The following is a 25,374-nucleotide window of genomic DNA, read 5'->3' on the forward strand; positions in this document are numbered from 1 at the left end:
GTGATGCTGGGGGCAGGTGTGACTCCTATCTGGGACATAAGTCTTCCCTGACGTGACAAAGGATCACGTGGGCGGTGGGGGGGGGGGCGCCCGGGGGGCAGCTTCTTGTTCCTACCTGCCTCTAACCCATTATCGACACCCTACAGCCCAGAATTTCCCCTCTTAGGGTCAGTTTTGGGGCTATTTCGGGTTTTTGTAAAAGAAAGACACTGGTCTTGTCTTTGGGACAGTGATGGGGCTGCTTTCTGTCAGGATGGTGTTTTCTGGAATCCATTTTCATTGGACTTATCTTTTGGTCTTGGGGATTTAGGTCCTTTTAATTTTTTGAAGATGGAAGACCTTTGTTAATGCCTGTGAGCTCTCTCAGCCCTTGGGGTGCTGGGATGTAACAAGGTAGAGGGAGGAAAAGCTGGAATCCTAGGCTCTTGGCTTCCTGAGGAAGCTTTTCCCTGTAGGCATGGGGAGATGTCAACTCTAGACATTTAGTTTAAAACTCAAGTCCTGGGTAATCAACTATATACAGTAACTTTAGAAGAAAGTGTAAAGACATATTTTCATGTGAAAAATACATGCAAGCTTCTACCTGTTTTAGTGGTAACGATTCAATCGTCTTGAGACTTGAGTTGAAATGGTCCAGATTCCATACTGTGGAGTGGCTTCTATAGAAAAGGAAAACCTTGGAAAGATGAGATTTGGAATTTGGTTTGGACTTTGAATTATCCACTGCTTATTTGTGTGTGTGTGTGTGTGTGTGTGTGTGTGTGTGTGTGTGCGCGCGCGCGCGTACTTCATGACTGTTCTTTCTTTGATAATGGATACAAAATCATTTTCAGAACATGTGACAATGTGGGTTTCAGGGAGAACAGAGTAATATTGTGGCTCCTGCTTCTCATAGTCTCCAATTAATTAATGAAGGAAATCCTCTCAGAAAGCCATACCAAGGAGCCCACAAATGTTTGCAAGAAATTTAGTTCCTCATTTTATCCCTGAGTTGCTTTTTAGAAGAGAAACCTTGTAACTCCGATACCTTAACAGTTAAGATACAGTTTATCTTACATATTAAAAACAGTTGTACCTGCAGCTGTTGCAACAAACCTTGTGTTTGTGATTATGTATCAGTGTTTTCTTTCTTCATTGGGCATGACTCTAATGATTGTACCTGTGTTTGTGTCATGCTTATTCAAACATATCTTTATTGTTCGGTCTATTGCACTTTTTATTTTCAAATGTAATCATAAGTGCACTGTGTAAATGCCCACAGCACATGTTGATTGTCATTCTTCTGGCTCATTGTTTTAGAGGACCTGTAACAACGGCAGACTCAAATGGCTCTCATGTGGCTTTCTCCTGTGAGCAAATGGCTTCTGTGATCTTCCCAACAACTCCATGAGAAAGGGCCATTGTTACTATCTCTAGGGAGAGGGGAACACACAGGGATTAAGTAGCTTGGGGAAGGTCACACAGCTGGTAAGTGGCACAGCCAAGATCAAACTCAGGCCACCTGGCTCTAGAGAGTGTGAAGGTCAAGAGGGTGAGCTTTGGAGTTCAGCCGCTCACCTGGCTTGTGACCTTTGAAAGTTACCTGGCCCCCCTGAGCCTCAGTTTCTTCATCTGTAAAATGGGGATCAGTCCTGCCTCATGGGGTTCCATCAGATGCTGGCAAAGAGTGCTCAGTGTGGGGCTCACAGAGTAAGCACTCGGTAAACATGTGCTTTGCACTTCTGGGCTCTTCAGCCGTCCTCAGTTGTAAAACAGATGCTCCCCAGCCCCTTTCTCTGCTCCGTCTGATTGTGTATCTCCCAGTGGGGCTGTTCTGAAGCTGGGTTCATCCAGCGCTGGGAGCAGGGAACTGAGGTTTGCTGGGGACCCACTGTGTTCAAGGCATTGCACTTTGCTCCTGTGCATGATTGCAGGAGCAACCCTCTCTGCTGAAAGTTGAATCACGGCACACTTCAAAGGCTCCTCCTGGCCTTTGGAGGTCTGGCCATGCTCCGGTGGAGAACAGAGACGGTTGGAACAAGACTTCATCTGTGCTTCACCTCTCCTGGTCCCCTGGAGAAAAGCACTTGAGAAGCCATGAGTTGTCCCAAGACTGTGCCACCTCCTTCATGGGCAGACCTGGCCTCTTCCACCTCTTTCCTAGCACACTCTTCAAAACCTCTTAGATGCAATGGTTTGGGAGAACAGCTTCCAGGGTAACTAAAGCTGTACATACACAATTCCACTTCTAGACATGAAACACATGCCCTGTGGTGTTCATAGCAGCACTGCTTTCAGAGCCCCAGTTTGGAAACTCCCTGAATGCCTATGAACTGTAGAATGGATACATGAATTGTGGTCTAATACAACGATGGCCTGTCATACAACAGTGAGGATGAACGAGCATGCACGGTGACGTGGATGAATTACACCAGCACTGCTAAATGAAAGAAGCCAGATATAAAAGAGGGTATAGTGTATGAGGCCCTGCAGGGACTGTTCAAAACCAGGCAAAACTAACCTATAGTTTGAGAAGTCCAGGGAGGGAAGTGGGGTGTTTTGTCTCTTGACCCAGAGGAATCTCCATGACTGGTTTTACTTTGGTTTACACACATGCTACATGTATGCAGCAGTGCAGTTAAAAAGTTCTAGCAAGCAAGCAAAGGAACGCCCCTTGCTGAGCTGTTCATGCAGCCACAGAGATGCATGGTGGTTCAGGCCTCTGGTTTGGGCAGGACCTGGGCTTGAATCCCCCAGGTCTTTGACCCTGGGGAGGTCACTGGACACCTCCTGGGTCTCAGGTGCATGCTCCACCTACCTATGTGGGATTGTACTCACCTCCTCGGGCTGCTCACCTTTTAGCGCTGGCATGAGGGTCGACTGAACTGGAAAGGTGACAGAGGACTGGCCCCAGGCAGTCCCACGGTACACAGTCAGACCCTTTGCCCTGCCTTCCCACCTGGGGTCACCTCCGGAGGCTCACTTGGTTCCCAAGTGGCTGCCCTTTACAGAGACTCCTGCCTTCTCTGTAAATCAAAGGGGGCGATTGGTGACATCCCCATGGCCTTCTCTCTCTCTTTCAACCCCCACCCCCACTCTGCCATTCACTTATTTTACTGCTGTTAGTCTACTGCTGTGGCTGTAAACCTTGGCACCTCATTAGAAATATCTGGGGGTGCTTTAAGAAGATATTGATTCCCTTGGTTCAGGAGGGGGTAGGAGTAGCTGTGTGCTGGAGCCCGCTGTGTGCTTCTCTTCCCATCCATGTCCAGCAACCTCACATTGGTATCTCGAAATCTGCCAAGATGGTGGTATTTACACTGTGGAGTCAGCAGGCACTTCAGATCAGGTCCCAGAGAGCCGGTTGTTAAATGTTTACCAGCCCACACCTGGGCCAGGACATCAATATTTTCTAAAAGTGTCCACAATGATTTTCATGTGCTTTCAGGGCTGAGAACCCCTGAGACGTCCCATAGTAGGCACAGTAAGGTTTCTGCTTACCAACAATAGCTAACAGTTATCCAGCCCTAGCAGATGTTAAACTATTTGTGTGAATGAGATCATTCAACCCAGACCACAACCCACGAAGGAGGATTATGATCCCCATTTTTTAGATGATGAAATTGGGTTCCATAGAGGTTTTTTGTTACCTTATCTAGGGCCACTCTGTTGGTTATTGGCTAAGGCCAGATTCCAACCCAGGCCTGAGCCCCTGGGACCTGAGTCTGGCCAGGACCTCTTGGATGGCTGTGGTTAGTGCTCTACTTTTCCCAGCAGGTTGGACGCAAAATCATGCTCTTGTCGTTCAGGATGACCATGGGGACCATGGGGTCTGAGCCCGTGACCCTCTAGTCTGCAGTGTATCAGTGCGGAAGGAGCAGTTGTCACTGGGGTCACTGGCAACAGGAATGCCTCCATCTAGCTTAGGCAAGATGCTTGAACTCAGAGCCTGAGAGTGAAACCCAGACACTAATAAGCTTTCGGTGTTGGTGTGTGTTCTCTTCCTCTTCCAGTGGAACATGACAAGGAATTCTTCCACCCACGCTACCACCATCGAGAGTTCCGGTTTGATCTTTCCAAGATCCCAGAAGGAGAAGCTGTCACGGCAGCCGAATTCCGGATCTACAAGGACTACATCCGGGAACGCTTCGACAATGAGACGTTCCGGATCAGCGTTTATCAGGTGCTCCAGGAACACTTGGGCAGGTGGGTGCTGTACGAGTATCTGGGAGAGGTGCTGAGTTTCTTCTGGGGGCAGAGGAAAAAGGGGGTGATGGCCAGAGGATGGAACAGATTGGTGCAGCCACGTGCCAGGCCCTGTACCAGATTATCCCTTCTAAAGAAGGTGTATGGTGTATGTCACTTTCTTAAAACCATGACCGACAACGAATTCAGGAATAGTAGAAGGCCAGGGAGCCCGAGGATGCATGGTACCATATGGGTATATATATAGGCAGTCTGGATCTGGCTGGGTGCTAAGGGACATAGAAGAAAAGGGGAAGGGGAAAAAACATTTTTGAAGGCTACCTCTCTCCCATTCCTTACTCTGAAACCCAGTGCACGATGTCAGGCAACTAATTAAGGTGGCCATCTAAAATAAAATGTTAGGGGAAGAAAAAAACCCAAACCAAAAATAAACAGAGAACTCTTAGCTTCCAAGAATCACTAGGTCAGAAACCAAACATGTGTGTTGAAAGTCTTTAATTTATCGAGGTGCATTAATTTCAAGGTCTTGTGAGAAGTAAGGAGGCTAAGAAAAAGGGCTGGGACATTTAGCAGGTACATTCTATTCAGACAGTCTGGAGGCGAAAATGACCAAGGTCCTATTACTTAGTGGCTGGGTTACTGGACCCCTCAGGCTGTCAGACGTCTGCCGTCCCCACTGGGCAGGGAAATTAATGGAAGAAAGGTGGTGTGGGCACCTCCTTGTGATGTGCAGGCCTAGCATCTTCAGCTAGAAAGGGGACTTCTTACCATAGACAGGGACAGAAAAACCATCACAGCCACGTTTGCCAAGCACTGCTATTTGGCGGGGGTGGGGGGGGTGGTCATCTAAGTACCAAGAAGACAAAACTGTCTTGAGTGTTTCCAGTGGTTTTCACTTGAGATATCTTGTTTCACATTCACTGTAGCCTTCAGAAGTGGTGGCTCATCTGTAAAACGGGGAGAACTAAAGTGGCCCGAAGCCAAAGAATGAGGCCACCCAGAGAGAACGTGGCCACGTTAGGACGTGAGCCCAGGTTTGCAAAGCTGGAGCCCACGCTTATGAACGATATTTCTTTCAAAAATTTGTTTTTAGGCTGGGTATGATAGCTTATGCCTGTAATCCCAGCACGTTGGAAGGCCAAGGTGGGTGGATCATTTGAGGTCAGGAGTTCGAGACCAGCCTGGCCAACATGGTGAAACCCCGTCTCTACTAAAAATATAAAAATTAGCCAGGTATAGTGACACGTGCCTGTAATCCCAGCTACTTGGGAGGCTGAGGCAGGAGAATTGCTTGAACCCAGGAGGAGAAAGTTGCAGTGAGCCAAGATGGTGTCACTGCACTCCAGCCTGGGTGACAGAGCGAGACTCTGTCTCAAAAAAAAAAAAAAAAAAAAAAAAGTTTTGAGTAGGCAAGACATGCTCATGGTATAACATCAAAAGGAAAGAGAAGGAACCACAGTGAAAATGAAGGCTCCCAGCTCCTGCTGAGGCAGCTCCTGCTGCCAGTTTCTGGAGTCTCCTGAAATCAGCGAAGGGATCTGGGTTGCTGTTTTCACCTGTGGCACCCCACAGTGCATTCACTCCTGCCCCTGGCTTTTGTTGTTGGATGATGAACCTCAGCAGCCCTTTCCAGTGGTTCACGCGGGGTGCCCTCGTCCTCTGAGTCACCTCACTGTTCCACAGCATGGAGTGTGCTGTCTTTCGTGTGTGCACACTGGCCCCTCTGTTCTGTGATGGACGGTGCCGCAGGGCGGGTACCCTCACTGACACAACTGTTCATGTCTATCAGTCCTATAAAGTTCTAGAGGTAGAATTGTGGGGTCAGAGAGCCACACGTGGGTGGCTTTGGTAGACACTGCTGAGCAGCTCTCCTGGGAGGTGACATCGGCATCTACTCCCAGCAGCCAGGGAGCTTCTTTCTTAGGACGAAACCACAACCTCTGTGTCCAGGCTGTTATCTGGATCCTCCACTCAGCTCTGGCAGCTCTTGGTCCTTCCTGCTGGCTTCATGGGTACCTGGTCCCATCATGGTCTGAGGTGTCTCTGCTGTCTTGCCTGAGATCCACGGGGTGGATCCTGAGGGCTACAGGGTTGGGCAGCAGGCCTGAGCACTGTGTTTGGAGCAGGGACGGGCGTTCCAGGCGTCCTCCCTGCCAGGCTGCTGGCAACAAGCAACTTGGGCTGGGGATGCCCATTCTGGTGCTGGGGTCCTGCTCCTGGGGGCTTCTGGGCTGCTGGGTGGCTGAGTCCCCCCTCAGCACAGGTACCTGCTGCATGCCATGCCTGAGGGCATCGACCAGAACGAACTAGACATGAGTCCATGCCCTCTGGAAGCTCACGTTCCAGCAGAGGAGAGGACATGGCGGGTGGGAGCATTGAGCAGGGAAGGGAGCAGGGTGAGAAGCAGTGGAGGGAAAGACCGAGCTGCTTTCTTTAGGTTTCTACATGTTCTTCCTGTGCCTCCTGCAGCAAAGCCTCCATTCTTCAGAAGTTAAATGGTTAAATTGAACAAATATTATTTATTCATTTTTTTTGGACAGGTTGTTTTGTTTTTGAATCTAGAACCAAGATACCCCTATTATGTAGTTCCCTAGCTATTAAGAGCATGGATTCAAATCCTGCCACCAGGTACCCGTGTGACCTTGGGAAAGAGTCATCTCTCAGAGCCTCAGTTTTTTCCTTTGTAAAATGGGGATAATAATTGGATCTCCCTTCCAGAGTTGTGCTGTGGATGGAAGGGGGTGACATACTTACAACAGTGTCTCACACACAGGAAGTGCTCAATAAATGGTCACCTGCGTTAGTATCATCGTCATCACAGCAGGAAGTGGAGCAAGACCTCCCTGGGAAGATAAGAGCCCTGGGTGGTGGCTGTGGCACTGCCTTCCTGTGTATGTCCACTGAGCCAGTTTCCCTAATTCTGCAGTCTCCCAGTGGGAACAAAGGCCCGAGCTTGAAAAAGCTCTTCGAATCCCCCACACTTCTGCCAGCTCGCCTGTTCAGAGATGGGGCTATTCTTTGCTGTCCCCAGCCTGGGCCCACACGGCTTCTTCCAGCTGAAGGCCTCCTGCAGATCTCAGCCCAGGGGAGCCCAGACCCTGCCCTGCTGCCCCCGCCGTGTGGCTGCCTTGGTCTCTGTGCTGCCAGCCGTCCAGCTGTGCAGGGCTGGGACATCTGACAAGTTGTGCCTGAGCTCCAGGAAAGCCCTGGGGGTGCTGGGGATTAGCTGGCTTTGGGTCGGCCTCAGCGTCTCTCCCCTTGTGGGAGTCACTTTCCACTGAGTCCTCTTGATCTCTCGGAATCCAGATTAAATTCCGATAATGAGCTGAGCTGGAGGCCTTCCACAGCCCTGTGGCTCTGTTTAAAGCGCGGCCCCAGACAGCTGGAAAGACAAGTTGGATCCACCCTTGGCGTGCTGTGGAGCGAGTGGGGGCTAAGAGGCAGGTCTGGGGACAGTGGCCTTGGCTCCAGAGGCCTCGCTGGGGCGAGAGGGGACTGCTAAAGGATTGGAGTCTTATCCTCATTTTCTGAACCCCAGGCCTGAGGCCAGGCCAACTGGGGCCTGGCTTCCAGGAGCTGGACTTGCTACTCTCCCCGCTGGTGCAGATTTTGGTTCCAGGTGAAGGTGAAGATGTTTGGGGTAGGGGTCAGTCATGCTGTTTGCCCTGTTTCTACTGTGGAACTGGGACCTGGCATCTTCCATCCCAGCCTTCCCCGTCTCTCCCCGAGCATATCCCAGGCTTGCCCTACTCCGCAGCACTGCCCCACATGTAGGTGATACACTCTGCTTTGGGAGCTGGCCTATGAGAACCTCCCTGGAAGGCCAAGACCAGTCAGGGCAGCAGAATCTGCTCCAAGGGAGTCAGCTGCCACCAAGGTCGAGATATCGGCAACTGGATGAAAATGTCCCCTGGTTCATCTCAGCAACTTTGGCTGCCAGGAGGGTGACCTCAGTGTGGTCTCCAGGGCCAAGATTTGGATCAGCTGCAGTCTGAGTCACTCTGAGGAAGAGGGAGCTGCCCCCTGCCCGTCCCCACTGCACAGGATGGATTGGCAGAGGAGGCCTGGGCTCAGCTTCCTGGGTACGTTCAGCCTAGGCAGAGGCTCTTGCCCTCAACCAGACCTGGGATGGGGGCCCTGAGTTTCTGCCTTTCTGACAAGCTCCCTGGGGACGCCCTGATGATTTGGTCCATGAACCTGAGAAGGTAGATGGGGCTGGATGTGGTAGGAGGAATGCTGCAGCCCCCTCACAGGACAGCCCTTGGGCAGTGGGCCAAGGGCTCCTTGCCCAGTCCTCTCCTGGGGATGCTGGGGTGGCGGCAACTTGTGATGTGCAGATTCATGACTTGGTAGCAAGACTCTGGGTGGGTTTTGCCCTGCCGTTAGCCCCCATGAGCGTGTTTGGGCAGAGAGCCATGGTCACGTTCCAGAGCACGTCTCCACCCTGTGGTTGAAGCTTCTCGTTGCGTGGTGCTTACTATTTATGGCTGTGCTGGACATTTCAGCTTTGTTTCACGCCTTGGAAAGTTTCCTATGAAGATGTATCATCCCCATTTTACAGGTGCAGAGCCTGGCTCAGAGGTGGGAAGTAGCTTGCCCGAGAGCACACAGCTACAAAGCGGCAGAGGTGGGACTCGAACCCAGGCTCTTAGATTCCAGCACTCACCATCTTAGCCATGGCCGTGCCTCAGTGATTCCCATAGTGCTGATTTCCTCACCTGGGGCTCAGATGGGTCCATTGATGAGTCCTGAGTTGGTTTTCAGCCTTAGCTGTGCATTAGAATTACAGAGCTTTTTAATAGTCCTGATCCGTAGGGGTTGAACTGTCATTGGTGTGCTTTAAAAGCTTCCTGTGTGCTAGGGTATGAACAGGTGGCTAAGAGCTCTCTAATTTCTCAGCCATGAGCTGTCTTACATGCCCAAGAGGAAGGAAATAGTTGTTTTTTTTTTTTTAAGAGAGAGAGACGGAGTCGCACTCTGTCGCCCAGGCTGGAGTGCAATGGCACCATCTCAGCTCACTGGAACCTCCACCTCCCAGGTTCAAGTGATTCTCCTGCCTCAGCCTCCCAAGTAGCTGGGATTACAGGTGTGTACCACCACACCTGGCTAATTTTTTTATTTTTAGTGGAGATGGGGTTTCACCATGTTGGCCTTCTCTGACACATTCCATGTTCCCTTCAGCTTGGTGTCTCAGAGAAGACTGTTTTTCTTGCTATAAGACTGAGCCCAAAGTATAGTCCAGAACACAATTGTCAGTCTCACTGGCACAGGAAAGGGACTGGCTAAGGGTGAAGATCCCTTTGGACTCTGGCTCCAGAGGCTTCTGGAAGCTTCTGGAAGCCTCTGGAGCTTCTTGCTGCTCCTGAAGGCTATGTGCCTGTTTCCTCATCTCCTGACTTCAACCTCTTGCCACTACACCTCAGCCCCAGGGCATGAGCTCTGGTTTTGAGCTGCCTTCTCAGGATGTGCCAGTTCAACTTCCTGAGTAGCCTTTTCAGAATGCAAGGAGGATTCCTTCTGGCTACTGGGAACTTCCAGGATATCCTAGAAGGTCAGAGGAAAGCAGTCCTCACCAAGGAGCCTTGGCATTTTTCCTCGCAGCCCCTTTCTCTGGGCCCCACTCCAGAACCCAGGCTGAAGCTGCCTGAGCGGGAATGGCAGGCCTTAATGGTTTTGGTTCCACTTGGGGTCCTCTCATGGATCTGCAGGGATCCCTCTGGAAAAAGCCACCCAGCTGGGCAGAGATGGCAAACCACTGTGTTCAATCCAGTTAATGCTGGAGACACGGCCAGCATCCCCTATTCAGCATCTGGGGGCCAAATGCCCATTGGCTTCCTGTCCTGTGGTCTGAGGCCATCTGGTGGGCCTTGGTGGCTCTTTTTGATCTCTGTCCCTGTTATTTCTTCCCATAATTCATCCCAAGCCTGGCTTCACAGGGAGCATACAGGTGGTGGCTGGGAATCAACGGCAACAGATTCCGTTCGCTGAGTGTTTATGGCAGGCGGGGGCTCAGCAGGTTGCCCGCATTTTCCCTGATTCCCCATAGGTGTTATATCATGTGCGCTGAAGCTGAGCGGGTGTCCTCACAAGGTGGTCAGTCCTGCCCTCTTGTAGACCATCTGTGGGAAAGGTCTGCTCCCTTTATGTTTCCATCGATTTAGCCGGGTCCACAATGCGATCTCGGAGCCTCCTCTCTCCCATGACGCTTGTCTATACTGGGAGAAGGGATGTCTGCCTTTGGGAACAGTCATGATGACAAAAGCTAATTGTATGCAACAGGGACTCTTTACTGCTTCCCACAACAAAACCCCATGGAGGCACCCTTATCCCTGCCCACCCCTCTTTTTTTTTTTTTTTTTTTTTAGAGATAGACAGGGTCTTGCTCTGTTGCTCTGCTGGAGTGCGGTGGTGTGATCACAGCTCGCTGTAGCCTCGACCTCCTGAGTTGGAGCGATTCTCCTACCTGAGCCTCTCAAGTAGCTAGGACCACAGGCACACACCACTATGTCTGGCTAGTTTTTTACTTTTGTAGAGATGAGGTCTCACTATGTTGTCCAGGCTGATCTCGAACTCTTGGCCTCAAGTTATTCTCCTGCTTGGCCTCCCAGAGTGTTGTGATTACGGACATGAGCCACCGTGCCTGCTCCCACACCCTTTTTCACAGACAAGGAAATGCGGGCACAATTCTGGGTTGGGGGTTAAGGGTGAGAAGCTTACATCTTTCCCCAGTCACATATGTTTTTCTTCCTTGGCTGGTGGATACACTTTTTTCTTTCTCCTCATGGCAGTCCAGTCCTGTAAATTGGGAAATGGTGGGGCAATTCGTCTTTTCCACACAAGGAAACTGAGGCAGAGACCAGTGACCTGCCCAGCCTGTCCCAGCAGTGTGTAGTGAGGCTTTGCAGGTGCACCTGGAGCCGCCTCTTATTCCACCCCTTGGGAGTTGCATGGACTTGGACAGCATGTGGACCCTTGCTGAGCCAGCGTGGGCTGCATAGTGAAGATCTGAGCGGGATCTGAGTGGGGCCCAGCAGAGGCAGTGACGGAGGCTCCACAAGGGCAGGAGTTTTGTTCGTTTTGCTCACTGTGGTATCCATTTTTCCTAGAGCCTGGCGTGTAATAGGTGCTCAGTAAGACACTGAATGCATGAAAGGATGAAAGCATGACCCGGCCTCTCCTTTGAGGATGTGGGCTTCCTGAATTCACACACCGCATGGTCTGGTCCTGTGTGCCCCAGCGCACGCACAGCAGATGCCTGCTGGATGAGCGGGTGCTGGCCACAGTATCTTTGCCCTGGGGCTAGTCCGTCCTAGCAAACGCTCCAACATGCTTTCTCTTCCAGAACTGAAACTCGAGAATGCCTTTTTTCTTCAGCATCTGAGCCCAATTTCCAAAAAGTGAAAATTGCTTGTAATTATGATACTTTTTGATCCTATGGATGTTTCCCTGTGATGATTATAATTACGTTATTTAGAGCTGTGTGCCAGTGGGTACCCAAGGGTAGGTCGGTTCTTGTTTGCAAATAGGGTAGACATCAGCATGTGTGCGGCAGCCTGGGGTTCTTTACACTGGAATGCATTTGGGGAGAATAGACTTTCGTGGAGGCAGCTCTCTGGATAACTTGATTTGGCACTTTGATTCCAAAAGCACTTCATGCTTGGCCCTGGGCCTCTGCTTGCCTATAGAAGCTCATTTTTCCAAATGTATTAACATCTGTGTTTCGAATCAGGATCTGTAATCGCTTTAGCCTTTTTGGCAGGAGACAAAGAGAATTAATATTTTTCAATTTGGTCATAAGCAGTCATCTGTAGCTGGGAAGAAAAGTGTCTGCTCAAATACTAACTCTAAGGATGAGGAATACAGGCTTACCAGGAAAATGATGTTTTAAAGGAGACAACCACAATTAATGAAGCTAGTTCAAGTTCAGATTGGAAGTAGGCATGTGGGTAAATACTCAAGGTTCTTCCAAACCCTGCTTCTTCCTTTGTCTTCCTATTGCCACCTCTGTCGGTGCCATATTCTTCTTTTTCCTCAATAATGCCCATGGCTTTCCATTTTGCCACCCCAAGAAAGGAAGAAGGAAAGCTGACACCTGGCCTTGCATTCCAGCACGCAAGCCACCCTTCTCCTCCCGGGACCAAGGCAGGCATTGCTAATGGATCCCAGTCCTCCCTTTCCCTGGATCCTTGGTACAGGTTTCTAAATGAGGCAGCCACTGCCAATTGAGTGAAGCTGCCATCAAGTGAAACTGGTTTCAGGTCAGGTTTCTCAGAAGCTGACCCTCAGCTGAGGATTGTGTGGCTGTGAGAGTGAAGGATTAGAAAATGTTTCCAAGAAAGGCCTTTAGGAGCATCGGACAGTGGGAAGGTGGCGAGGCCAGGTGAGGGAGCGGTGCTGCTGCAGAGCACCCCGTAGGGTGACTTTGGCTCACTCTTCCTGCTAGAGGTTCTGGAGACAAAGGTGCACCCTCACCCTAGTCCCATCAAGAGAGCTGAAGTGTTTATACCCTGTCATTTGAGGCAGGGTTTCTATTTTCCATCCTCCACAGTAGTGACCTTTGCGGGTGGCTCATTCTCTAGGGTAAGGGCCATCCTGGGCATTTTAGGGCATTCAGTAGGAGCCCTGGCTTCTGCCCACCAGATGCCAATGACACATCCCCACAGTCAGTTGTGAAACCAAAAATGTCAGCAGACCTTGTCAGGGTCCCATCTTTAACGGGTCTCTAACTAGGCCCTGGGGAAGAGTTAGGAGACAGTGCAGAATGGCGCTGACTGAGAAGCACAGGGTGGAGGGAGGGATGTCAGGTGCCTCTGGGTGACACAGCCGAAGCTGAACATACTTAAGTGGGAAGTCCTTCGACCGCCCTGTCTTCTTCCCACCTTCCCATTCACCTTGCTCACGGCTACCTACCACCAAACACCAGCTGTGCAGCTCCTCACACACATCTGTCCAGGGTGGTGCTTAAACCCAGCTGTTGTCAGAACCTCCTGGAAATACATCGGAAGAGAAAAATACAGGTTCCCATGTTTAACCCCAACTAGTCAGGTGTAGGGCATGGAGTTTTCATCATTAACGTTTGAAAACAAGCTCCCAGGACTGGCTGTGTCCCTTTTGGGACCCACTGCACAATGAAAATGTTGGGCCCCTTGTCAAAAATGTATAAAGGATTTCAAGACAGCAACAGCACAGCATGAAACCAAGCTCGGAGTACTTCTGTGTGTTGGGCCCCGTGTGACTGCATGAGTCACACGCCCATGAAGTCAGCCCTGGCCTTGCCATCTCCCTGGATATAGATGTCTGTTGATATCTGTGTTGATAGATATCTTTATACAGATACCTTTCAGCCCCAGCCTCATTTCCAGCAGTCTCCTGTACACGTAAACACGTGGAAACACAGACAGATCCTCGGAAACACAGACACAGCACATGGAAGCGCAGACATGCCTGGTTTCCCCTGTTTTAACACCTTACATCAAATAGGGTACAGTTTTCATAATTAAGGACCCAGTATCTGCATTTTTATTAATGAAAGTCAGTCATTTATTCTGGACCCCTTTGCTTTTACTTCTTGTCCTTCTGTCCTGTCCAGGACGCCACTTACCCTTCAGTGGCCACATCTCCTGGGGCTCCTCCTGCCTGTGTGTTTCTCTGGCTTTGCTTGTTTCTGAGGGTGACAGTCACCCAGCGTTTGCTAGGGAGTTGATGCAGAATCCTCTCCCACTATTGTTCGGTCTATCTTAGCCCCACCTATTTTAAAATTCAACCCGAATCCTTACGCTCTGACTGTGGCTCGATGTCTTCTGAACTTGGGTGACCTGGGTCACAGCCACACAGGGTCCCCAGACGGGAGTCCTTGTAACCCCTGGGCTTTCAGCTATGGTGACCCTAGTGCCTGGCACAGACCACTCCACGTGGCTTTGCTTTTGGAGTGGAAACTAGATTATAAGAGCCTTTTTGGGGTGAAGATTCTTCGTCTCCTAACTCTTCCCCAGGGCCTAGGTAGGGGTGCTTTAAAGGTGGCACTTGAGGTATCCTCAAAAGCAGGCTCTTTCCTCTCCATGCTGTGGGCTTAGGGAGTGGGCTCAGCCTCCTGCTCTGGGGTTGAACCCACAGGTTCCAGAAGTGGGAGAGGGTGGGTGGGGGTGGTTTGGGAGTTAGGTTTGCAAGTGGGATTGAGGGCTGGAACCAGGAGCCTCCCAAGAAACCTGTCATGGTCATTCTCCTTGGAAAGCTTTCTCCAGCTGAGCCCTGCCTCCATCCCTTTCCCCTCGGGTGTTCCACGTGTGGGGGCCCACAGCGCAGTAGGAAAAGCATCTCTGAAGCCCTAGTCTTGCTCTTTGACATAAGAGGGATCCTCCAGCTTCTCCTGCATCACTGGTGTTTGAGCCTTTTCTCTGCAGATGCCACCACAGGTTGTCCTGGCAGGGGTCCTTGCCATGTGTGTAAACAGCATTTCTCCTCCAGCCCATGTCTGGCTCCTCAGGGGGCGACTCCCGCCACGTCAGCCTCACCAGCTGCGACCTTGGACAGGGTCTCCACCTCTCCTCGGAGAGATGGACCGGCTGAGCCACAGACCTCTAGGTTTCCCCTCCCCACACACCTTTCCCTATGCGGGAGCTCTGCTGGGAGCTTTCTTTGACCCATTGAGGAGTCAGAGTCAAGGCCCATGGAGAATTCCCCAGCTCCCTCACTCTCAGGAGACGGCCCCTCACCCTCAGGGGACGGCCCCCTCGCCCTCAGGGGACGGCCCCCTCGCCCTCAGGAGACGGCCCCCTTTGCCCTCAGGTGCACCCCTCAGGAGCATAGTCTCTAGGAGGTTCTGACCGGCTTGAGTCCCAGGCCTGCAGTGTTCTGTTTTGACGATCTCTAAGCCTGCCTCACTTCCCCGCCCCCTCCAGGTGGTTCCTGGGGTCACCTCTCAGACAAACTACTTGCATTCAAGTCCTTGACTCAGGATCTGCCTCTAGGGTCACTGAAGCATGACAGAGGCCAAGTGTCAACCACACAGGGCAGCTGGGAGGGCTCCCTGGCAAGGGGCAGCTTTGGCACCGGCACAGTCCTGGGACCCGGTGAGGGTCTACTAAGTGCAAGCGGACGTCCTCAGTCTGCCCCCTTCCTGGACCCCCCTGGCTTAAGGATGCTACCATGAGAATAAGTCTTAGACACCCCGTTCTAGCCCTTTCTGGAGGTTCCAACCCAGCCTCTGTTTTTGAGACTCTTGAATTTGGAAATTGCGTCACTTGTTTCTGTCTGCAAAGCACTGTCAAGTTTCTTTCCCCTTGTCTCCCTGCTTTGCTGCACTTTTTCTGTCTCTTGCTTTGGAATCTTAAAACAGCCTGTGGTTCTCTTAAAAAAAAAAAAAAAAAAAAGAGGTTGGAAAGATGACCCAGCTCGAAGACTGTATTTGTGGTGCTTGTTTATTCCTTGAGTGTGCTGCGTGAAAGGGGCTGAATTTACCTCATTCTATTTTGGTCTGGACCTGGAGGCTGGAGGAAATGCGGCCCCCAGGGGAAGTCTAGAAAGATGAGTCTCCCCATCCTCCATGGCTGCCCGCCCACCTCCACAGTGCCAGACGCAGGGAGCTGCCCATCCGTGTGGGATTTCCCCCACAGCCGCGTCAGAAGCTCTGCAGTGCCCCCCAGGTTTTTCTGGGGGGACCCCCCAGAGTTCTTGACGTTTCCCCAGAGTTCTTGATGTGTTCCGTGGGCTGGAATCCAGCTCGCGGCTCGGTTCCACTGGGTTTCCGGATGGATCATGCCTGGGTTGAATGGAATGGTAGAGCCTCCAGTTTTCCAGAAATTCTGGGGCTCAAACCCTGGTATCTTAAGCAAAGAGTGACAAGAGTCGGGTCCAAAAGGAAATGTGAGGCATGTTTTCTTCCCAGCTGTTGCTCTCTGCCTGCCTGAGTCCTCTTGATTTTTTCCTGATGTGAGGAAAGAAGGTGGCTCTGAAGAGGTGACGGGGACAGGAAATGGCACTAAACTGGAAGCCCATGCAACCTGGCAGTTTCCAGCGGGGGGTCAGTTTGAGGTAGTTTGACCGCCCCCTGGTTCCACAGCCAGGCCTGTGAAGGTGGAGGGTATGGAGGTGCCCAGGGGCTGATGAGGGTCTCCCTTCAACTAGCACGTGCAGCTGGGTGCCTATGGCCTGGGAGCGGGCGCCTAGTGGGGCAGAGGGTGGGCTAAGGCCCCAGTGAACTGTGAGTCAGAGCCATTTCTGGAGCTACTGGAATAATCTGAAAAAGTATTTACCATTTCTTTTTTAATAATATAAACTATTGGAAGTGAACCCGGAAAACCTCACTGGCTGTAAGGATGCAGAGGATACCAGCACGTTTGTCCAGTGTGCATCCAAGGCCTGCTCTGTGCTAAGCTGTGTGCTTGGTGCAGAGCACCGGTGCAGAGGCTGCTCCAGGCAGGGCTGAACAAAATAGGGCTGGTTCTTGCTGACAAAAAGCTTAAAACCTGGCGAGGAAAGAGGAAAACCCAAAAAACGATACAAACAAATGGAAACTCCAGCCCAGATGGCGCAGGGGAGAGGACTTGGGCTTGGATGGTGTCCGACGTGGATGCGCCAGTAGGAGGGCATCAGTGGACGCCTCCCTGGGGAGCTCAAGAACGGGCAGGTGTGAGGGAGGTGAAAAGGCAGGGAACAGTGTCGCAGGCAGTGGGAACAGCATGTGTGAAGGGCTGTGGTGGGCTGGAGACTGGCACAGATGAGGAGGGCTGGGTGGGAGGAGACTGTGGAGACAGGGGCCAGACCATCCAGGGCCTTACAGGTTGGGTGACCTGGAGTTGATAATAATGCCTCCTCTCTCTCCCCAGTTTCTCGGTTTGCATTGTCAGTACCATAGTCTTCTTTATCACAGAACACATTAGAGAGCTTTGGCTTTTTATCCTAAGAGCTGCTAAAGAGTTTGAAGCAGGGAAGTTAATTGCTCAGCCCCTGCAGGCTGCTGGGGCAGGGGGAGTGCGGGGTGAGAAGAGTGGAAGTGGAACCCCCGGGGTTCTCTGGGTGGCAGCTCTCCCTCCGCCATCAAACCATCACCGTGCAGGGCTGGCGCTTTGCTGGACAGGGCTCTGGGCTGGCTCCATTCACTATCTGCATTTCCCTGAGCCTCAGTCTCCCACCTGTGAGAGAGAACAACAGTGCCTGCCTCTCAGGTGCCATAGGGTTCCGTGAGCTCGCTCGGGGCCTTGTTCTGAGATGGTTCCATCTTGAGTCGGGGTCAGCTTGCTGCAGTTGTGATCTTGCTTTAAAAGCCGAGGCAGCTTGAATCCCGTGGTGGAAGATTCACGCTGACATTGAGGTTTGCTCCAACCAGCTAAGAGCCTTGAGTATGTGGCTCTGAGCTGGCGTCTTGAGCGTATCTTTCCATTTAACTCATTCTCAGAACAATCCTCATGGCTACCTCCATTTTATAAACTTAAGAACCTGATGGGCAGAGGCCGACTTGCTCAGGGTTACTCCACTGAGATTTAATTCCAATTTTCCTCAACCCAGAGCCTGGAGCCCTACAGCCTCCATCCCTGAGCACCCACTGTGGGAACAGAGGACCACTCTGGGGATTTCATCACAGAGAGGACTCCGGGCCCCTGACCTCCTGATTGTCTCTGCTGGTGGCTGTGTCTCAAACGAGGGAGAGCCTTCCATTTGTCACCATGATTCTCGTCCCTCTTGACCCCCTGCCTCTGTGATCCGCACCTAGACACAAGTTTGAACGACTCATGACTGTGCTCCATTGCCGGAGCAGACATTTCTTTGCAGCAGGACTTCTCAGAGCCTTTAAAGAGCTAAGGTGCATGATGACATCTCTAAGGAGCAATGTGTCGTGTGGCGCTTCCCCACCTTATTTCACCACAGTGCATTTTGGATTTTTGACCCTCCCATTTTCCTCTCTTAGCTATCCTATTAATAAGTTGCAGTTTTTGAGATCTTGAAAAACTCCAAACCCTTTGTCTTGTGGGTGGAGAAACTGAGGGCTAGAACATAAGGGCCACTGACTCGCTTTCTGACTGTGACAATGCTGGCCTCCGGGCGCTGGATGGGCGTCTTCCTGACCTTCCCATGAGTGGCTGGGCGGGTGCTGTCCGCAGTCAGCTAGCCCTGCCCAGAGGGAGACAGACAGCCGTGGGGTGGGTGAGAGGGCCGTGGGTGGCCACCGGAGCTCCGTCTGGGGCAGGAGGATATTGTGCCTCTTTCTGTATTTTTCCACCTTACTCCCCAGAGCTTTAATTTTAGACTTCCTGGATATACACCGTTTTCAAGAAAGTGTGTTTTAAAAAAGCCTTGGACCTCCCTGACTTCATCTTCCTGTCTGGGGGATGCCAGGGACCGTTCTATGATTTGGCAGGAAAGTAGGGCATTCCTTAAAACTGAGGTGGGGGAGCCTGGGCCCTGGGCTGGGTCCTGCCCAGCCTACAGCTCAGGAGGGGCACCCCTTGGACCCGGGAGCTGGCTGCCAGGGTGGGGCCGGCTTCCTCCTGGGCTCCTTTGATCTCCTTCCCGGGCTTCCCTGCAGGCCGGGGTTGCTGCTGGGCTGACTCCAGGTGCGCGGCGGGTTGCAGTTTCCCGGCCTGACACCACAGCCACAAGCCTGTGCTCCCTCCATGACATCATGCTAGCCTGGGAATGCTCTGGCTGCGCTCGCTGGCTCGCTCTCTTGCTCCTTTTCTTCTGAGGAATATCCTTGCGGCCCAGCAACTATTCACAACACGCAGGCCTTCAGAATGTCCAGCCTGCAGTTTTCCAAAGAGCAGCAGGGTGAGGCGAGGGTGAGAGTCAGACTAGCGGTCGGGGAGAGTCAGCTGGGTCTGCGAGTGGCAAAGCCTGTGATCTCCACCCCTGCTTAGAACTCCTCCCGGCTTCCCAGCGCTCAGCAAGACCTGACCTCCCCCGGCCAGAGGCCCTGCAGGGGACATCATGTACCTGTGCTCTCTCCTCGCTACTTTCTCATCATGATTTCTATATTCAGTTCTCTCTGCCAGGAACGCTTTTCCCTGCCCTTTTAGCTGTGTTAGCGCTGCTCATCCTCTGACCCCCGACAGGAGATGTTTCTGTGGAACGTCCTTCCCGCACACCCTCACACCTCACATCTAGTCCTTTTCTTTTGTCTTGCTCACCCAGAGGACTCTTCCCTCCTTCACGCCACTTAATTAGGGTTTGAATGACCCTCTTTTGTGCTACGCACGCCCAGCCTCTGGACCCGGAGCTCCATCTCTGGCTGCTGTTGTGTCTCTGGCTCCTAGCAGAGCACCTGTGGAGAGGAGGCGTTTCAGTGTGGATCTCAGGAGAGAAACTATTCGTTCCTCTAGCTGCTGTAACAAGTGACCGCCAACTTAGTGGCTTAAGACAACACACATTTATTCTCTTAGAGTTTGGGAGGTCTAAAGTCTGAAATGGGTTTTACTAGGCCCGCATCAGGGTGTCCATAGGGCTGCATCTTTTCTGGAGGGCCTAGGGGAGGATCTGTTTCCTTGCCTTTTCTGGCTTCTAGGAGACAGAGCCCCCTTTCTTGGCTCAAGGTCCCCAGCCGCAGTCACACCACACTGTTCCCTGCTTTCACTGTCACCTCTTATTCTCTGGCCTCCTGCCTTCCCCGTTATCAGGACCCTTATGATTCTTTTGGGCCCATCAGGATAATCCAGGATAATCTCCCAACTCAAAAATCTTTCATCGCATCCGCACAGTCCCTGCTGCTGTGGAAGGTGGCATACCCACAGCTTCCGGGATCAGGACGTAGAAGGTGGCATACCCACAGCTTCTGGGATCAGGACCTGGGAGGTGGCATACCCACAGCTTCTGGGAAGGTGGCATGCCCACAGCTTCCGGGATCAGACCTGGAAGGTGGCATACTCACAGCTTCCGGGATCAGACCTGGGAGGTGGCATACCCACAGCTTCTGGAATCAGGACCTGGGAGGTGGCATACCCACAGCTTCTGGGATCAGGACCTGGGAGGTGACATACCCACAGCTTCTGGGAAGGTGGCATACCCACAGCTTCCGAGATCGGGACCTGGAAGGTGCCATACTCACAGCTTCCGGGATCGGGACCTGGGAGGTGGCATACCCACAGCTTCTGGGATTGGACCTGGAAGGTGGCATACCCACAGCTTCCGGAATCGGATCTGGAAGGTGACATACCCACAGCTTCCGGGATCAGGACCTGGACGTGTCTGAGGGGGTGTTATTCTGCCTACCGTATCATCTGAAGTGTGTTTTCCTTTTTTTGATGGTGGTCCTGGGCCAGCCCTGTGCTCTCCTGCCCTGCCTCCTCTAACTTGGGTGGGGCCCCTGGAGACAGCTTTCTGTGCTTCGAGTAACCTTTGGCCTGGGACCTGCTGCTCCCAGTGGAGGCCTGTCCTGAGCCTCCCTGCCCCTCAGTTTTTGGTACAATCCCCATCCCCATGTAATAGGTGGTATTAAGGTGATACTAAGTGGGGATGCAGATTGTACTGACCTCATTGGAGATGGGAGAGTGTCCCTTAAGAGACTGGTGTGCAGTAGGTGCCCAGGACAAGGTATCAGGGTACTGAGGGCCCCTGTCCACCAGCCAGGTGATTCCAAATGCAGCCCTTCCAAACCTGGCTTGCGCCAGCTCCCTGAAGGTGGTGGGGGGCTATGTCTGAAGGTAGCAGAGAGGGAGATCAGGCTGGCTCTCAGGCTGTGATGGCGAGAAGATTTTTCATTACACTGCCCTAAATTATGGCCCAGAACTGGTGTCTAATCCTTGTTCAGCCACCAGCTGCCCATGCGTAAGACAGAAACTCTCTGATCTTCCAAGCTGAAAATTAAAATGACCAGAATGGATTTCCAAGGGCCTGTTCTGCTCCTAAGACCCTGGATGGCTGGGCCCAGGCTGAAGGAGCCCTGACGGTGGGCACAGACAGGACACGGACTATCCCAGGCAACGAGGCAGTGTGCACTGCGTGGCCATGTTGGAATTTGTGTTTCCTGTGGCTCCAACGCCTGCCTGGGTGCCTCAGGGCCAGAGAGATCCTCAGACTCCTAACTGCACTGTGTTTTGCCCTGGGGGAGTTTCAGGGCCAGCTTCCCTGGGATCTGTTTTTGTGCTGAGGCCCTGGTCCTGTATCCCACATGGGAGTCTTACTCCCCTGGGAGTGGAGTGGTGGGTGAAGGCCCATGAGAATCAGTCTCTAAATAGCCTCTAGGAAGGTAACCAGAGGCCAAAAAAAGGACTTCCTGTCTTCCCACGTTTGAGATTTTAAAATATTCCCTTTTCCATTGTGGTAGAACTTTCCAGGGGAAGGTGGGCTGGGAGACAGTGGAAATGAGCCTGGGGATATGCGGTTCCTCCTCCTGCTCCCTCTAGAATTAGATTTCAGCTGGTTCACCTGGGTGTCCCTGGGAGGAGGCACCTGAAAGCCCAGCAACGCACTGTCCCCAGGCTGGTGGTTAAATATTAACGTCTCTCAGTGCTGCGGCATCGGGGTCACCAGCGGCTCATGCCTTGTAGAGCAGGGCTATGGGAGAACCCAATTTCAGAAGAGAAGAGAAGACGACTTTTGGGGTCTTGCTATTTCTTTAATCAGAAACAGCCTGAGAAAGTGGAAGGATCATCAAGTTTATAGACAAAAGACGTGTGGCCTGTCTCCTGGCTCTGCTGCCTTTCTGTGAGATTAGAGGAGGGACAAAAACTGTCCGAACCCAGGAAAGAAGGTGAGAGCCAGGCTTGCCACCTTACCTAGGTTTGTTCTGCTGATCAAGTATAACATGGAAATATGTTGCCCCATACAGATCTAGCTTTTTCCAGAAATAGGACGTGCTTACTAAATTGAGACATGTGTTAGCTTGTAAAGGGAAGCAAAATATTTCAGTGAATTGCTGCTGCCACTCTGGTCTGTATGCATATAAATGTTTCATGCAGATGTGTGTATACTTTAAAACAATTATTAGCATAATGGCACCTATATTTGGGGCACTATGTTTGGGGCTTAGATTGGTCTTACCCATTTTCAAAAAATAACTTTATTAAGATATAAAGTGTATAATTCAGTGGTTTTTGGTACATTCTGAGTTGTGCAACCAACACCACTGTCTAATGTTAGAATGTTTCCATCACCCTGAAAGGAAACTCCATACCCACTAACAGTTACCCCCATTTTCCCTATCTCTCTAGCTGTTGGCAGCCACTCATCTTTCTTTTTTTCTCTTCTTTTTTGAGATGGGGTCTCCCTCCATCACTCAGGCTGGAGTGCAGTAGCGTGATCACAGCTCACTGCAGCCTCCGCCTCCTGGGCTCAAGCGATTCTCCTGCCTCAGCCTCTCAAGTAGCTGGGACTACAGGCATGTACCACCATGCCTGGTTAATTTATATATATTTTATTTATTTATTTATTTATTTATGAGATGGAGTTTCGCTCTTGTTTCCCAGGTTGGAGTACAATGGCTTAATTTAGTAGAGATGGAGTTTCTCCATGTTGGTCAGGCTGGTCTTGAACTCCCAACCTCAGGTGATCCGCCTGCCTTGGCCTCCCAAAGTGCTGGGATTATAGACATGAGTCACTGTGCCTGGCCAATTTTTATATTTTTTGTAGAGACGGGGTTTTGCCATCTTGCCCAGTCTGGTCTTGAACTCCTGGTCTCAAGCAATCTGCCCACCTCTAACTCCCAAAGTGCTGAGATTATAGGTGTGAGCCACCATACCTGGCCCTACTTTCTGTCTTTATGGATTTGCCTATTTGGGACATTTCATAGAAATGGACTCATACACTATGCAATCTTTTGAGTCTGACTTCTTTTTCTTAGCATAATGATTTCAAGATTCATCTGTGTTGTAGCCTTTATCAGAACTTCAGTTTTTAATGCAAATAATATTCTGTTGTATCAATTTACTGTATTTTGTTTATCTGTTCGTGAGTTGATGGACACTTTGCTGTTTCTACCTTTTTGGCTGTGAATAATCCTGCTATGAACATTGGTGTGTAAGATTTTGGGTGCACATATATTTTAATTGCTTCTGTGAGTAGTTGAATTGCTGGGTCACATGGTAATTCTACATCTGACATTTTGAGACACCACCATACTGTTTTTCAGAGTGGTTGCCCCGTTTTCCAATCCTACCATTAGTGTATGAGAGTTCTACTTTCTCCACGTCCTTGCCAGTAACACTAGTTATCATCTGTGGTTTTGGCTCTGGTCATCCTAGTGGGTGTGAAGTGCTGTCTCACTGTGGTTTCAATTTGTGTTTCCCTAATGGTTGATGATGTTTAGCATCTTTTCATGGCTCACTGGCCATTTGCACGTCTTCTTTAGGAAAACATCTGTTCAAATTAGCCTTCTCTATTTTGGGAGTCAGTGGCATGCTAGCTTTACAATATGGGTTTCAAACTCTCCCTCTTCGATGTTCTTGATCAAATTATATAAGAAAGAATTATCTGTTGGTAATTTGCAAAATTTGTGGTTATAAAACCAACTGGGGTATGGGGGTGGGAAAGACCTTCCTATTTCAATTTCTTTTGGGCAAATCAAAATTTTCATTTCTTTTTTTGCACCAATTTTTGCATTTTGCATTTTCCCAGAAGTTTACATCCTACAAATTCTGTTTCTTAAACACTTTCCTATCATATTTCCACCTTGTCAACAAGTGTAGCTTTATATGGTCCTTTGAAGCGACTGTGCAGGGCTTTGTTGCCTTGGACGTGCCATAATGTTTTTACCAGTCCCTCTCACTGGATGGTTAGTTTTCAGTTTTTCTGTTATAAACAATGTGACTGTTGTTTGGGTTATGTATCTCTGAAACTAACCACTCACATGTAGTGGCTTAAAACAACATTGTTTTATTGCTCAGGAATTTAGGCAGGGCTTAGCTGGGTGGTTCTTCTACTCTTTCTGGTGTCTTCTGTGGTTACTGATGGAGCTAGGAGCTTGACTAGGTCTGGAAGGCCCGAGATGGCACCTCACTGGGGATTGACTTGGTTTCTCTCTCTCTCTCTCTCTCTCTGGTTTATAGATCCTTATCCTCCATGGCCTGTGCCTCCTTCCCCTCCATGTGGTCTCTTCCTTTAGCAGTGTAGTCAGATTTCTCGATTCAGTGGCTTGCTTCCCAGAGGGCAAACATAGAAATGATAGGCTTCTTAAATCCTAATCCTGAGCCTGGCAGGGCCTTAGTTCCACTGGGTCCTACTGGTCACAGCAGATTACATGGTCAGTCCAGACTTCAGAGGTAGGGAACAGACTCCACAAGTTTATGGGACAGCAGCATCTGCGTACAGAGACAAGGAATTATTGGTAGCTGTATTTGCAGAAAATCTAACACTACTGTGAACATAGTACACTTTTCTGACAGATTTTGGAGTCCAAGGTAAACGTGCTTGGAAGGGACATGTGGTCTGTTGACTGGAGAACTGTGGGCAAGTCACGTAACCTCTGGGGCCAAGACATGTAAAGTCCCCATCCTAGGATTTCCTGAAGTTTAGCAGAGAACAGACACCAACACTGATACACCTTGTAATAACTATATTTCAGGAGCATCTGGGAGTTTGCTGCCAGGCTGGTCTTAACTTGGCTCTTCCTAATCATTGAAAAAGATGGCATTATTCTCATTTTACTTAAGAGGAAACCAAGACACAGGAATTATCTGGCATAACCTTGCCTTATCCCTTCTCCATCACCCGGGTTTCATCCCTCTCTAGTATTTTCTCTGTCTGTGATGACAACACGTATCATACAGGATTCGACATATTCCTATGTGTCTCTTGTCCCCAGGTGAGTGAAGGAGGTGGCAGGGTTTAAGCGTTCAGGTTCTTGAGTCAGGTTTCCTGCACTGTCGCCTGGTTCTGCCACTTATCAGGTGTGTCACTGCAAACAATTGGCTTCTTTTCACTGACCCCGACTTTTCTCATCTGTAAAACGGTAACAGGACTTTGACCATTTCAAAGGGCTGGTGGGGAGATTCGGAGAACCGAAGTGTGGAAAGCACGGAGATTCTCAGCAGTGGCGAAGGTGAAAGAACGCATTTAGGTTCCTCAAGGCCTTTCACCCTGAGCCTTCCCTGCCTCTTCTCTCACCTGGGCTGGGCCAGGGAGGCCAATGTGTTCAAGGTAAATAAAAATGTCACAAAGGGCTCCTTCAGTGCTCTCCTGGTTGTAAGAACCAGTGTTCTTTTATGATGCTCGAGGTGGCAGCTAGAAATTCCCCCTCTCCCAGCTGTCAGACTGGACCTGGCT

The 25,374-nt window shown here is 50.7% G+C and overlaps 1 protein-coding gene across 1 annotated transcript in view; it reads left to right on the plus strand.

The window, feature by feature from the left end:
- Window positions 1–25,374, plus strand: part of BMP7 (bone morphogenetic protein 7) — a 101,814-nt gene that overhangs the window by 32,717 nt on the left and 43,723 nt on the right. Inside the window, exon 2 of the mRNA XM_017852137.1 lies at window positions 3,993–4,185. Coding sequence (XP_017707626.1) covers window positions 3,993–4,185 — 193 coding nt within the window. The remainder of the gene's footprint in view (window positions 1–3,992; window positions 4,186–25,374) is intronic.

The sequence above is a fragment of the Rhinopithecus bieti genome, unplaced genomic scaffold (assembly GCF_001698545.2).
Source record: "Rhinopithecus bieti isolate Rb0 unplaced genomic scaffold, ASM169854v2 scaffold_33652, whole genome shotgun sequence".
Classification (NCBI taxonomy): domain Eukaryota; kingdom Metazoa; phylum Chordata; class Mammalia; order Primates; family Cercopithecidae; genus Rhinopithecus; species Rhinopithecus bieti.